The sequence below is a fragment of the Meriones unguiculatus genome, chromosome 11, assembly GCF_030254825.1.
Source record: "Meriones unguiculatus strain TT.TT164.6M chromosome 11, Bangor_MerUng_6.1, whole genome shotgun sequence".
Classification (NCBI taxonomy): Eukaryota; Metazoa; Chordata; class Mammalia; order Rodentia; family Muridae; genus Meriones; species Meriones unguiculatus.
The window spans coordinates 101923832-101939572 of record NC_083359.1 but is presented as its reverse complement, the minus strand read 5'-3'; the positions used below and the strand labels follow the sequence as shown (position 1 = coordinate 101939572).

The following is a 15741-nucleotide window of genomic DNA, read 5'->3' as shown; positions in this document are numbered from 1 at the left end:
TCAATGTGCTCATTTGTTTTCCCTTTAAGTATGTCTGTGTACCACATGCATGCAGTACCCAAAGAGGCCAGAAGGGGGGATCAGATGTCCTGGAGTAGTTGTTATAGAGGGTTATGAGCCTCTGGGACTGGAACCCAGGTCTGCTGGAGAACAGTTGACCACTGACCCATCTCTCCAGCCCAAAAATGTGTGTGTGTGTGTGTGTGTGTGTGTGTGTGTGTGTGTGTGTGTGTGTGTGTGTAAGAGAAAAAAGTAGTGCTTCTTAATTCAATAGGGGCAGAAAAATGTAAGGAGGAGAAAGAAAGAGGGGAAAGAAGAGGAGGTAGTGGTCCTGGTGGTATTGGAGGAGGAGGAGGGAGGAGGGAGGGGAAGGAGTGGAGGGAGGAGAAGGAAGTAGTGGTGGTGGTAGTGGAAGAGGGGGAGGAGGAGGTGGAGCAGAAAGAGAAGGAGGAGGTGAAGGAGGATGTAGAGGAGGAAGAGGGGAAGAAGAAGGTGGTGGTGGAGGAGGAAGGGGAGGTAAAGGCGGAGGTAGAGGAGGGGGAGGAGGAAGAGGCAATTGTTGGAAGAGGGGAGAAGAGGGGAAGACGCAGCGGCGCTGGAGGCAGAAGAGCCGAGAGCTGGGGAAAGTGGTTCTCAAAGTCAGAACCAAGTGTCTTTGCAGCAGGAGCATCTGGGACTGGGAAGGTGGACGACATCCCCAGCCATAACTCATCGTAGAAAGAAAGAAACTATTAGGCGGGCAGTTGCGCAGGATGCTGGCGCAGCGCGCGAGCAGCTATTTTCTCGTCATCACTCTGCTGTCGCCGCGTAGAGCAGTGCATGGGAACAGCATTAGGATAATTTACTGTCGCTTACGAGCAATAAATTAACGGGATTGCCTGTGCTTTTGCATTTCCTAATGCTAACACAACACCTCCTCAGGGTCACTGGCAAGGTGGCCATCAGGGAGACGGGGCAGTGACAGGCCCTTCACTGAGAGGGCACAAAGTGTGTGTCCAGACCTGCATGTCTGCTCAACTGTGTCTGCTCTCAGACACTGGCCGCTGAAGATTTCAGACAGGACTCCCCTAAGGTGGAGCAAGCCCAAGATTCCCAGGCGCAGGAAATGCACGCTAGTCTGTCTTCAAAGCAAGTGAAAATTCCTTTGTTTTTGAGAATAAGATCCCCAGGCCCTATGCGACCTTGACTAGTGTAAAGCAGGTTCCTGCCTGAGGTTATAAATTAACCATCCCGACAGCTGAAGGCTGAGAGTCTGAGAAGATGCTGGGATTTTTATGATCCCAGCAAATCATTCCTCTCCTCTCAAGGAGGCAGATCTAAGGGAACATTTTCCAGATATTTATGGCTAAGCATAGCGGCACAGAGCTGTAATCTCAGAACTTTGGAGGCAGAGGCAGGAGGATTGCTGCGAGTTTGAGGACAGCTTCAGCTACATAGCAACTTCTAGAGGGGTACACAAAAACAAAACACACACACACACACACACACACACACACACACACACACACACACGTGGAAACCAGAACAAAAGTCTTCTTTCAAACAATCCTGAGTAGGAACACACTATGTGAAAACATCAAACAGAGCAGTTGGAGCAGGGACAGCCTGGGATAAAGCTAAGTGGGAATTTCTTTTGCTAAAGGGCTTCTGGGCCTCAGAGCCTGGCTGACAGTAACCCCAAATCACCTAACCAAGCTTTACCTGACCCCTCTGTCCAGTAATGTGGTGGAGAAGGGCAGGGCCTGGGGCAAAGAGATAAATCAGGAGTCCACATTCTGCTTTCCGTGAATAGAGAGGCCCCACTGCTATGTCGGGGAAAGGGGAGAGAAAAAAGGCGTCCGCTGCTCTTTTCTTCACTTTCTGCTGATTCAATTTTATATTGCATCCAGCTGCTGCCGGGAGGGAGGACGGGTGAGTCTGCGGGGAGCCTCGAGGGCCAGGAGAGGCTAATGGAGACTGTGCCCTGGCCAGCTGGTCTACTCAGAGGGTGGGAAGCTAAGGGGGAGGGGCTGGGTGACCGCCTGGTCACCGCTATTATCACAACAGCTGAGGTGAGCAGGACTTGAATTCTAATAGGCAGAGCCCCATGCTTTCAGCTCTGCTCGGTACTGAGCTCTACCTGAGGAGAAAGGAAGGGAAGAAAGGAAAGTAACTCTCACAGTGCCCACTGGATGCGGGTATGCAGTGCCTCTTGGGGACAATCATGAGTCCCATCTCCCCCACCCCCAACCCACCCACACCTGCAAAAGCTTTTGCATACTGAAACTCTACAACTCTACACTACAGGGAGAGTGAGCAGTGACCAAGAGGAAGGTGTCTGTGGGTGGCAGAGCAGGTCATTCAATAGCCTGTGCAATCCCTCCAAGGAAGACAATGAGACGATCAGGGAAAGAGCGCCATCTTGGGGCAGGGCTGCTTCTGAATCTGCCTTCCTTGTAGGTGGCACCAGAGGCCAAGGGGAGTCACCCAGCCTGTTTCCTTCCTGTAAAAAGCCTTACTACTTGGAATTGGTTCTGAAGAAAGATGACACTGGGTGTGTCTATCTCTCAGATGAGCCTCCATGAGCAGACGGGATGGTAGCTGCTCCTAGCAAGGCCGGGCTGACTGACTGTGTGCCTGTGAGCTGGTTGGTCTTCCCAAGGGGAACCACGTGCCAGAATCAAAGACCCTTTCCTCCTCCCATCCAGCCCAAGTGAGGCAGCCTTCCTGAGTAGCTATAATAATAATAATAATAATAATAATAATAATAATAATAATAATAATAATAATAAACAATCAGAGGATGGTGCTGTCAGGAAGGGGACTCGGGGCCTACAGAGCTACAGGTGTGGGTTTAGAAGGCCTGGGTTCCAGAAGACATATTTCCCGGAACGTGATTTTTCTTATGATTTTCTTTCTGTTCTACTTGAAGTCCAGGCGGAGTAGTGTCCAGTGAATCTGGGGATCTAATCCAAGGCTTGGGGAAGCATGGGGAGCCTTCTGCAGCTAGCATCACACCTGCTGGGACTGGGACTGAGAAGTGATCACAAAGTCACTGCTTTGTGGCCTGGAGGAAGCACCTAAAAATGACAGGAGAGCTAAGGCAGTCTGGGGTGTGAGAAGACACCTAGGGCCCAGGTTGGGGAGAAAGGGAGAACTAGCTTCCAGCAAGGAAATGCTCAAAGAACAGTGCTATTTCCTCCTGCTCCAGAACACGGCTGTTGAAGGGAGAGGCGAGGGAGGGCACAGGCCCTCCTTTATGCACAGCAGCTTGGGTAGTGTCAGAGCCTGGGGCTGTGTATGGGGACTCAGTGTGCACAGCAGCTCTAGGCTTCAAGGCCATAGCCAAGCCAGCTCCGATGCTCCCATTCATCTCCCCAGGGTAGGTGTTTGGCAGGGTAGGATGGGTGAGAGAGACAGTGGTCATGTCTACCGCTATGTCTTCTGTGATCTCTAATTCAATGAGCATCAGGCAGCCGGCGATGGTGGCGCAGGCCTACAGTCTCAACACTGCAGAGGTTGAAGGCAGCCTGGGCTACCCGGAGAGACCCTGTCTTTAAAAACCAGGGGCTGTGGATGTAGCTCAATACCAGGGCACCTGCCTGCCATACCTAAGGTTTAAGACCTGGCTCTTCAGGAGAAAAAACTGTCAGATCTATGACAGTCCTGAGGTGATTTTTCTCCTGCCATTTCCTTTGTTTTCAGAGTGGAATACTTTACAGAGAACTAATCGGCATATCTAATCCAAGCCTTTCTTATTTGTTCAAGCAGGTAGGAAGGGGAGAGATTCCGAGTCTCTCAGAGTACCCCACCTCTGGCTTGAAGAGGTGACCTGGTAACAATGGATTCCGACGTGGGCCATGACTGACAGCCACGTTGGAGGGAAGAGGCTGGACTTCCTGCGCTCTCAGTTTTCTGCCTACCCACTGCATGTGAGAATGGGGGCTGGGTATGAGGTGAGGCAGCCTTCCCCCAGGAGCTCTCTGCTGCAGGCAAAGGCCTCCTACTCCAAGATGCTCAGATTCCCCGTGGCCTGTGCTTTGAAGTCCCTAGGTGCTCCCCAGGGAAGGCAGAAATCCCTGAGGGAGAAATCATGACAGGCACCTCCTAGGCTGCTCGCCTCTTGTATCTAAGTGTGTTTTGACTTGGGAACAAAGTGCACCACAAAACGAGCCCTCCACATCCAGGCTGGCTTTGAGCTCTGATCTCAAATTGGAACCTTTCAAGTTATTCCACATGTGGCCAAACAGCGCTCTTCGGTTTCTTATTTTTTTCCCCCTTTTTCTTATGAAAGAACGCTGATCCAAAAGGTCCCTGGGCACTAGAGGAAACCACATCGTACCCGGCTCTGAGACTGAACCTATCACGAATTACACTCCATCTCACCCTGGCAGCTGGGCCACGAACAGACATGGGGGAAATCACTCCTGAGCACTACGCTCCTGAGAGCCCATCAGCTTTGTCTTGCTCCTGGTACAAGTGCAAGCACCACTCCAAGACAGCCTTGACCACGTGGGGCAGCTACTGCTCCAATAATCACGAAGCACCTAGAGCAGCGGTTCTCAAACCTGCGGGGGCACCCCTCAAAACAGCACCCCTCCAAACAGCGCCAGAAAACACAGACCTGATTCATAAAAGCAGCAAAAGGAAGGACAGTTATGCAGTAGCAATGAAAATAGTTTTACGGTTGGGGGTCACCATGATATGAGGAACTGGATGAAAGGTTAGAAGGTGGACAGCCACTGACCCCGAATGATAGGCTTCTTCTCGGGGAAAACCAAACAGACACGCACACCCAACTCCCTGCAGACGACCCATTAGGCAGCATGTCCCTCTCAATGCTCTCAGAACCGGGAAGGCCTCACTTTGGAAGCCTTTCTGCTTGGCCCCAGGGCAGGCAGGAGCCACCCCGATGACCAACAGGGAGGGCATCCTCAGTCTATGTCCACCTGCTGGCAGAGTGGGTCTCCCCAGGAGCAGCATGGGATTCGGGAACCCCAGAGCTGCAGAGAAATTGAGTAACTGACTTGTCTCTGGGTCTTGCAGACTCCAAAGCAGCTGAGCATCCAAACGTGTGCTGAATGAACACATCAATCTCACAGGCATTTAATTAAAATAGCCAATAGTGCTGATTTGAGTGTCTTTCTTTCCAAAGCCTAATCCCAGAGATATATGGCTTTTTCTAGAGGGAATCATGCCCCCCACCCCCCGCCCCTTATTTCTAGAGAGCTACTGAAAGAAGGACTTCTGACTGAGGTCCAGGTCCTCTAACTCAGCAGTTAGGGGCTGACTGCAAGTGTGAAGTGTATGACCAGCCACGTCCCCCATCTGCCAGCATCCCTTCTGTGATAGACTGTAATAGCTCTTAAACGTCTCACAGCTAAGAGAGTGCCTTGCGTCTCAGAAGGGACTGGGGTATCTGAACAAGGTTGGGACCGCTAAAGACTACGGGGACTTTGGAATTTAGATGATGCATTTTGCAGTAAGAGACAGCCAAGAGCGTAGCGGAACTAGAGAAAGAAAACTGTGCTTTGACTGTAAAATGTCCTGCAAAGGCGGGTGCATCTCCCTGGTCCCCAGCCGGAGGTGCCGGAAGCACCACTGGGGAGGCTGGCAGGCTCTGAAACCTTCAGAAGTGGGAGCTTCCTGTAACAAGTGGGCTACTGGGGGCGGGCCTTCCGCTTCCACAGCCCCACTTCCTGTCTCTCCTCTGCTTCCTGATTGTGGCCACAATGTGGCCAACCACCTCACCCTCCTGCCACCATGCCTTTCCCATCACAATTCACCCCGTCCCCTCAAAGTGCAAACCCAAAACAAACCCTTCCTTCTCCGAAAGGAAGAGGGATGTGGGAGATGAACAGGGATGGAGAATTTTTAAGCGAAGAGGGACCGTAAGCCACAGACTGACTTCCAAGTTCTTGCTTCAGTCATCTGTTCTCTTGACCCTGTCTCTTGCCTGGCATGTGCATGACCACATGTTCACTGCAGTTCCTAGTCCACCGTTTGTGGACACTGGTCACCAGGATTATCTAACTAGATATGTGCAGCACACGTAAAGCCCCCTGAAAGCTGGGTGGTAAGAGAATGTTCCAGACACTAAACGCTTGCTGAGGGTTCATCCTCCTGAAAACACAGAGCCCTGGTCTGCAACCACACATGGCTAAGCATCCCACACAAACCCATTCTCACTATGTGCCCACCTGCTTAACTGCTAGTTAGAGGGGATATGAAGTTAGTTTAACTACTGTCTGGGCAGTTCACTCGTCTGATGGCCCTTAGTCTCTCATCCTTGCATCTTTCAAGCCCCTAGACCAGCAGCCCCCTGACATGCTAAGCCATTCACACAGCCTGGTGAGCTCTGTGGAGCTTCAGGAGGGAAGCCTTTCACACAGGAGAGGCCCACACTTCCTGAAGCTTAAGTGCAGACAGAAAACACAACGCCACTGCTCGGACTCCAGGAAAAAGGAAAAACCATATATCTCTGGGTAGAAATTTCACTTCGAGACTGTGCTATCTCCCACTAGCTCCGCCCTCCCAGCCCTGACCAGAGCAGCTGCTCTGCTGCACCCTTTGGTAACAGTAGCTGCCTGTGGACAAGCAGACTATGGTAATGTTGCGGGTCTCCAGATGATGACGTCTGCCCTGTTCTCCCCATTAGACTGTCAACTCTTCAAATAACTGAATGAGGCCCCCTTTCCCCGGAGCTCCCCAGTGTCCAGCTCAGTGTTGCTCCAGGCCTCCTGAGTGTTCGGTAAGTGGGCAACAGAGCTCTCAGCACTCAGAAATGGGAGGCCGCTCATGCTCACCAACAAGTTTTGTAAAACTAAGAGTTGGATTCAGCATAGAAGTAGTTTTGGGAAACAGACAGACAGAGGTTAACTGCCATGGAGTTCAAAGGACCTGAGAGGAGAAAGAATTAAGATACAGCCACATAAGGACAAACACATAGAACTATAAAAGACGCCCCCCCCAAAAAATAAAATAAAATAAAAAAAAAAGACGGCCCAATGTCTGAGGCGATGGACTCGCTTCCGGCCCAAACAGATCAATAAATTCATCTGCAATAGCAGAGGTTTAAGGCTTTATGCTCTCAGAAGTTTTGCCCCACGACATGAACATGGGGACACATGTGCCTTCCAGAATGGGCCCATGTCAGTAAGATGAACGCAACAGTACAGGGCTTCAACAACCGTCAGTCCTTGGCACTCTTGATGGCACTGCCATGACTCTTCCAGTCGATCAACTCCTCATGAAGCTTAACTTTGAGGGTGGGATCTCCCACACCTGTCACCCAAATGTTGGCTCTTCACCCACTAGAGAGAAGTGGGGCCATGTGGCAGAGGGTCTACAGGAGCCCTGCTGTCCACCAAGGTGTCACTGCCTCAGTCTGTGGAGGGGACCAGCAATCTCTGCCTAGCTCCCTTGCTGAGAAGGTCTCCACTGTAGCCAAGGGTACCTGGTACTGCTGGCAGGCAGAAGCAAATGCTGGCAGCATCGATGGGCCTCTGTCTGGCATATCTCCAGGGGGACAACTAGTCCAGAAAGACAAATCCCTTCCTAGGCAACAGTTACTTTAGTTATCTATCTGTCTGTCTGTCTGTCTGTCTGTCTATTGGAGATTTGCTCTGTAGGCCAGGATGGCCTCAAACTTACAGAGATCTGTCTGTCTCTGCCTCCCCGAGTGCTGGGATTAAAGGCATGTGCCATCATGCCCTTCTCTATTTTTTAACTTCATAAATGACTACACAAGTATCAGATCATCTGTCTGTTAGACTGTAAGGCAATCCACACAAGTTAATTAGGCAAGACCAATGGCTTTAAAGTGCCAGAGGCCCGCAATTGAGTCCCAGCTCCATCACTGCACTTGTCACTGAGCTTTAGAAGCCTGTATTCAATCATCAGGTGAGGCTGAGAGCAGAGAGTGATATTATGAGGAAGAAATGACTTGTTTGTGAGGGCCTGACTCACAGCTTGTCAGCTCTAAGAATTAAGTGATCATTGGCTTTTTGTTTGTTTGTTTGTTTGTTTCATTGTTTTTCGAGACAGGGTTTCTCTGTAGCCCTGGCTGTCCTGGAACTCACTCTCCAACCAGGCTGGCCTTGAACTCACAAAGACCCACCTGCCTCTGCCTCCTGAGAGCTGGGATTAAAGGGGTGCACCACCATGCCCTGCTTTAAGTGATCATTGTGATCATGAGGTATTTCCAAACACAGTTAAGAACATGCAGATAGCCAGAATAGCACTCAACCAAACAACCAACCAGTGTTAAAGCCTGGAAATTTTATTCATAGTCATATTTAATTTAGGGTGACTTTATACCTAAATATAAGGGTTTTAATATACCCTAGACTAGCACTACATGCCAGGAACTTCCTTAAAAACAGTAAGTTTGTTATCATACTGAACCTTTGTAGTTCCATGAAGTGAGTATTTTAAATTGTATGTGTGTGTGTGTGTGTGTGTGTGTGTGTGTGTGTGTGTGTGGCATGACACATAAGAGCATGTAGGTGGAGGCCAAAGGTGAAGGATGCCCTGGGGCTGGAGTGACAGGTAGTTGTGAGCCACCGGACATAAGTGTGGGAACCAAAACTCAGTTCCTCTTCAAGAGTAGTTAGTATGTGATCTTAACCACTGGACCAGATCTCCAGTCCTATTTTAGTATTTTTGAGATGTAGTTTTACATAGCCAAGGTTGGCCTTGACTCACCATATAGCTAAGGATGGCCCTGAACTCCAATTCTTTCGTTTCAGCCTTCTGAGTGCTGGGGTACAGGTTTGTGCCACCGTGCCTGGCTTATGTAGTGGTGGGAAATGAACCCCTAGTGCTATGAGCGTTGAGTAGGCGTTCAATCCCTGATCAGGTTGAATTTGGTGATAGCTGCAGTGACCTGCATGAGTGACAGGTCCACTGATTGTGGGAGTTTGGGGGTGAGTAAGTTAGAGAGGCTGGGAATGCTTTCTAACAGCATTGTGGCCTACCTCTATTCACTTCTGGGGTCAGGACATCAGTGGATTTACAAGCCCCCAAGAGCACAGGCTACAGAGCACAGTTAGGCAGTTTTGACTGTACCATAAAGAAAAATCAAATTATATGATATGTGTGCTTCATAAGACAGGAAGAAGAGGAAATGTGGGTGACATGTGAGGGGGTAGACTGTCAGGGAATGGAGTTTTTTTCTGTGTTGTTTGCCCTGCAATGATGTATCAACGATGTCTTAAAATGAAAGGATGAATGAAAAATGGCGCTCCCTAGATGATTATCTTATGAATCACTGTATTTTAACCCAGTGCTCTCTCTCTCTCTCTCTGAGACAGGATTTTGTTTTGTTGTTCATGTTGGTTTTGAACTGGTCAGTCTCAACCAATCCTCCTGCCTTAGCACGCTGGAACTACAGCGTGCACCACTGCGCCCACACTGCCTACCTGAGTTTCTATGTGGTCCTAGTATCAAGCAACCCTTTGGCTTACTCTGCCTGTGAGCTTAGACCTCTAGCTTTTATGCTTTGGGCCTCTGTTGCTTTGGAAGGGGCTTACACACTATTTCCTTGGATATTTTGAAGGGATATGTGTTAAAAACAAAGACGCAAATGTACAAAAGTTACTTCTAAAGAAACCGTGTGAGTTGGGTGGAGAGGGTGTTGAATGGCCTTGCTGGCACAGGCAGCCATCGGCAGGGTTTTCAGATTGTTCTTTGGCCAAAGCTGACACTGGCAACAGAGAGAGTGCATGTGTTCAGCAGTGAGGCCCGTTTTCAGGCAGAAGCCGCTCACAGCTCCCTGTTTATAACCCTAGACCATCGCCTCTTGAAGTTAGATTTTGTTTTATGTCTATCCGTATCATATTCCCTAGGCTCCATAAAAAGCTGCTCTCCAAGTCCCCAAATGAAGCTTATAGAATCTGACTACTTGAAATGCAGTTAAGGCAAATGTGAAAAGATCCTAAAACAGGCAGTTCAAATTGATAAAATCATAACAATGATATCTTCAAACTGCCCTTGATTTCTGGTTATGTGAATATGAAAAAACCTCCGAGAACTTGGAAAGTGGGCCCTTCAATGATAGCACACACTCACCATGGCCCACCGCCAGCATGAAGACTGTGGAGAGGTAACTACACTGGAGATGGGGTGTGGGGATGACCTTGTTTCTGCAGACTAGACCAGCCAGCTTTAGCAAATAGAGGTTCAAAACAGTCAATTCTATTTGAATTTCAGACGAAGAATAAATCACATACACACACACACACACACACACACACACACACACACACACTAACTTCCTACTGAATGCTGCTATTGAAAACTTATTTTCTATAAGCATTTCAAATGTACCAGGTTGTTTCAACTTTAACCCTCTATCTTGGCCTCTGTCCCCTATAAAATTTGGGCTATGTGGGAGACAGGGATGTGTAGGGACTTTAAGGAATAGCCTAGGAGATAGAAAAATGAACAGCGCGAGATGGCCATCCCTCCCTCCCATCTCTTCCTCAGTTCTCTAAGGAGGCCCCATGGCTCTGGGCAACCCCTCTCCATGTCGGTCCTTCCCTTTCATAATGAGCCTTCCCTCATTGCTCTGGGAACCTTCTGCAGGCCTCCATTTTCTGCAGCACACCCCCAACCCCTCTCCTCCTGGAGAGGTAGGCAGTCTATGCTGCTGTAAGCTTGGGGGACCAGTTTGCTTTGGCATGTTATTGGTTTTGGGGAGTCGAGTTTTGGACAGGTTTGGAGAGGGCTCTGGAATGGAAGTTTTCTTCCCCACCATTTCCTCAGAGACTCCTCTTCCACCCACTGACTCAGATGTTAAGATGTGCATCAGATGAGACTTCAGGACCTGAGACAAACCAGGGATGAAGCCAGATGCTGGACTTCAATGACGGAGGGACCCCGGGACACTGCCCTGATTCTGCCAGCCCACCCGACCCCAGCCAACACAGACCCCCCGTCTACTGGTTGTTAGCAGCACACGCTGCATAACCACACAGATTTCACCAGGGCAGGGAAGACGGGAGACAGCTCCTGCTTTCAGGCTTCCAAGACTGTCTTACAGCCAAACATTTATGGCTTAGCTATAAATGCACGAGAAAAATGAAAGAAACATTGCCACAACAATAAAACGAGGGGTGACACGGATGGCGCCACAATGCCATCTGTTATCGCTTTGGTGCAGAGAAAATTAATTTTTGAAGGCATTTCATTTAACTTTGCAATATTTTGCTGTCTGACATTTGATTTTCTTTTATTTGCCTTCTTCCCCTAAAATCTAAGAATGGTGGCAGGTGGGTGGGGGGAGGGGAGCAAGCTTAATGCAACTGTAGCTCCAGGTCAGGTGGGTGATCTGGACAGAGGCAAGCAAAAGTCACTACTGGCCACAAGGAGACACCTCCCACCAAAGCATCCGTATCCAAAGAGACAAATATGTGTTACCTTCCAGAGCAAGGCACCGGGGTGGGCTGGATGACCAGATAAGGTTGTGTAAGCACTCGAGGTACTCAGAACCCTCGAGTTTAAATCCAGGGAAGCAGCGATAGGCGATCACAGTTCCCACGGGGAAGGAGGTCTGGAACTCAGAGATGTTCACGTAGCCATTGGAAGAGGCTAGAGGTCTCAGGCAGCCTGCGAAATGTGAAAGCAAGATGGAAAGGTCTCACTGGGCCGCCTCTGTGTACATGTATGGCCAACGGTACAGAGGGACTCTTTGGGACTGCCCCTTAACGGGAAAAGTACACTGCAGGCTTGAGCTACATAGGCGCAGACATTTGATGTTATCTGGAGTCACGAGGGTCAGATAAAGGGTTAGGAGGGCAGAAGGGAGGTGAATGGGGTATGGATCAGTGCATCCTTAGCCAGCTCAATCTGTCCTGTATGGACCATTAGCATCACTTGAGGGGCTTTTACAAACCAGTGGTGCCCAGGAGGAGAGCCTGGGGTCACGACATGTTTATGAAGCTCCCCTGTGTCATTTCAAGGTGACATCAGGGCTGAGGACCACTGAGGCACCCTAGGAGGAAGCAGACATTCCAATGGCTAGGTGTCTGTCTGCACTGACAGTACCGATTTCTGGGGATCTGGTTTGAAGAGAAATAGGTTAAGACTCTGAAACTGTGCTGGTTTTTCAAATGGAAGAACTCCCCCAGAGGGCTTGATAGACACAGACTCCAAGCCACATGCAGGTTTTGCCTCCACAGGTATCAGTGGAGCCCAAGAATACGTATGCATTGCTAACAGCCAGGTGGGAGGAGGGCCTCCTGAGAAGCACAGGCTTACGGCGGCTCTACGCCCCAAATGGAACATACGAGGCGCTATCAGAGAGCAAGTGGGAAAGCAGACTCGGGATCCCTACTTGTAAAGCACTGGCCGCCTCTGGGTCTTGAAGCCTGTGCTATTCTAACGGCACAGAATTCTGCTGTGTGTGCCACTCCTGCTCCTCTGAAACTGTAGTGAATCTCGTTATGTCACTGGAGTGCATAATGAGATCATGGTGCTGTTCTTCCACAGGGCAAAGCATGTGTGTGAAGCAAACAGCATATAATGAAAATGCTGTCAAACACAGGCTTTGTACTCCATACCCAATGGCAGGTGACCAGGCCCTCCTCCAGGGCTGGCAGTGTTAGATACTGTCTTGAGGGGCTCTCTCAGCGAGGGGCTCTAGTACCTGTGCACCGGAGTAAGGAGAGACAAGAGAGACACCTGGGGTACAGAACTCAGGGACAGTCACTCACACCTGTGATCCTGTGATCCCTACCACACCGCTGTGCCTTAGGCACCAAAGGCCACAATCTGAGTGTACCCTGACTCAGAACCAGTCAGGATGTTTCTAGATGCCCCCAAAGGTGGGGGAACTCAGCATCTTTTTACTCCATGTCATTGTATTAGACTGTTTTTCTTAATCCCTGGCCCCTCGGAGTGCTGTATGTAGGAGAGTATGGAGGCTGCAGATCAACCTCAGGTGTCTTCTTCTATTGTTCTCTCTGCTTGTGAGCCGGAATCTCTCACTGTACTAGGGGGTCTCTGTCTCAGTTCCGCTGGCTGGCCTAGAAATTACCCCATCTCTGTACACCCCCCCCACACTGGGATGCAGACCCTTCCACCATGCCATGTCCAGCCTCTGTGGTACTGGAAATCCCAACTCAGATCCTCATGCCTGCAAGCACTTTACCAACTGGGCCATCTCCTGAGTTCCCTTCCCTAGACAGCTTTTACTTTCCCTGAGCTAAAAATTGGTAATATTCACAGCAAAGGTAAAGTTGTGGGGTCTGAGGGCAGAGTGGAAATCAGGAAGAAATGGAAACAGTAATTGAGAAACAGCACATAAGTCCATTAACAGGAACAAAGGAAGGCACAGTTGGGACGCTTACACAGTTCAGGTGGCTGATGTGCTGGCCAGGCATTGCTTCCCATGACCGGGTTCCAGCTGTAAGCTACATGTGTGGAGATGGTGGTCTTTCCCAAATCACAAATGATTCTGCCCCACGGTGAGCAGGGCATGCAGACACTCTCCAAAACCTAATGTACCAGCCAAAAAATGGCCTCTGAGCAGCCTGCCCTCCCTGCCTCCTGAGGAGATGGCAGAAGCTGTAATTCATGCAGCTAATCAGCGCTGAGATATACTCACTCTTGGTTGGAGACAGCCCATCCTAAATGTAACAGTGGGAAACGGGCTTCAGCTCAATAGTTCAATGGGATTTCCATTTGCACTTCTAGATAATAGAGAGATGCCTACTGGAGCTTTAGCCCCTGGATCTATAGGTGCAAATAAAAGTTCTAGAATGAAATGTCTCTCTTAGAGCCAATTACAATCTACCAGGGGGCTCGGAGAGGTGCCAGGCTGTCTGCAGCAACTCCGAACACTCCTTTCCTGTGCTGCACCAGCTGGGCGGCCAGAAGAGAGCTGCTGCAGTGGCAGCTGGCAGGACTCTGTCGTCAGCAGCAGCGAAGCACAGGATGGGCTGGGGCCACAGCCCAGGCAGGGCACCCACTCTGTGGGCTGGGGGGTTGTCTGGAGGAGTGACAGCAGGGGTAGGGTCTGGGGCATTGCTCAGAGCAGTACAGCTTTTAAGAGGAACCAGGCACAGGCCTGGTGGTGTAGGCCTGTAATTCCAACTGCTTGGGACACTGAGGCAAGAGAATCACAAGTTCCAGGCTTGCCTGGGTTATGGAGTGAGTTTAGGGTTAGCGTGGGCAATTTAGTGAGAACTTTCAAAAAGAGCAATACAAACATAGCTCAGAAGCAGGGCACTGGCCTGGCATGTGTGAAACCCTGGGTTCAAATCCCAGAAATACCATAAAAGAAAAAGAAAGAAAGAAAAAGAGCAGCCAGTCAGCTCTCTTGTTGCTGGCCTAGAAAAGCCATGTCTTAAGAATGGGCAAGGACTGAGACTGGCCAGACAGAGCAACAGCAAGGCACATATGTGAACTCTTAAAAATAGCATCACCAGTGGCCACAGGGAGAAAGACTCCCCAAGGAAACCCACCGTATTTAAGCTGTAAAAGGGGAAGCAGATAGAAGGAGAAGCCACAGAGAGAGGATGTGGGGAAAATAGGACTGCAAGGTGTGGCTGGGGTCTGTGCTGATTTCCCTCACCCGTGACTCCGCCCTGGAACGGCTTGGTCCTGGAATGAGTCTCTGACTAACCATGTTTATTTGCATGATGAGCCCAACCCAGGCGCCGGTTGCTTGTTTTGTAGGCCAGTCTCGGAACACACAAATAAAACCCATGTCTCTTTTAGGTAGGCTAGTGGCACAGGCCACAGGGCAGGGAATGTAATGGCTGGGCTTGTCCTCCGTCCTCCCAGTTCTGAAGCCTTTGTTCCTTTACAGGGTCGCAACTCTTAAGCTCTCATGTAGGAAAACAATTTATTTCTGATGATGGGGCACACAAAGCAATATCAGGGCCTGCCAGTTGTGATTCCCAAGCACAAAGTTAACATTCATCTCGACTGGAACATGCCAGAGCTTCTGGAGCAAATTCGAATGCCCTCCTTCTCCCCCAAATTATGAATTATGCATTGGCTTTTTGGTCCTTTAGACCAAGTCACATGTCAAAAAAAGAAAATCAGAATTAATGTGAACTCGGGGGCTTATTTTAAAAAACAGGTCCCTCTATATATGGTGGCTGGGACAAATTTTTAAAAACGTAAAAAGATAAATATTCACGGTGCAGTTTGGAAGCATTTGAATGTGATTATTTTTCTGCTTTTCATGCATTATAAAAGGGATAACATTATGAAGAGAAACAGTCTCTGTAAGATGGCTTCCTGTAGTCTCACCACTGCTGGAGTATCACACCCCGCTACTTCCCTTTAAGTGTGCAACGATTCATCCCTATGTACACAGCCCAGTCACAAAGCCTCCTCATTACTAGTGTGTGCGTGTGCCCACCCACGTGTGTGCATAGGCACGCGCACACCCGCCAGGTGCCTGTGGCGGTCGGTTCTCCCCTACCCCTATTAGTGCACTCTGGAGACCAAACTCAGGTCTCCAGGCTTGCAATTAAGCCCCTTTCCCTGCTGAGCCCCTTCATTAGCCCACTTCTCCCGGTTCTTAAACTACTTTTCTGATTCTCTAAGGGGAAGGAATACGAGGCCTGACACACTACAGACTAAGATCTCTTCTGGCTAGACTGGGAAACCTGGGTATCTGGTGCCGGGTCACAACAAGGAGCAACGGTGAGATTCTAAGTCGCAGGAAGGCCGGGCAGGACCCAGGCAAGGTGCAGTTAGAGGATCATGCCCACTTCTCCTGATTCTTAAGCTACTTTTCTGACA

General features: G+C 49.7%; 1 protein-coding gene across 2 annotated transcripts in view; it reads right to left on the bottom strand.

Moving 5' to 3' along the window:
• Susd4 (sushi domain containing 4) overlaps window positions 1-15741 on the bottom strand; it is a 119933-nt gene that overhangs the window by 22291 nt on the left and 81901 nt on the right. Inside the window, exon 5 of one of the 2 annotated variants that reach the window (XM_060364851.1) lies at window positions 11402-11589. In XM_060364851.1, the coding sequence (XP_060220834.1) occupies window positions 11402-11589 (188 nt within the window). Of the gene's footprint in view, window positions 1-11400; window positions 11590-15741 lie in introns of both variants that reach the window. The other variant, XM_021633632.2, reaches the window with a different exon arrangement.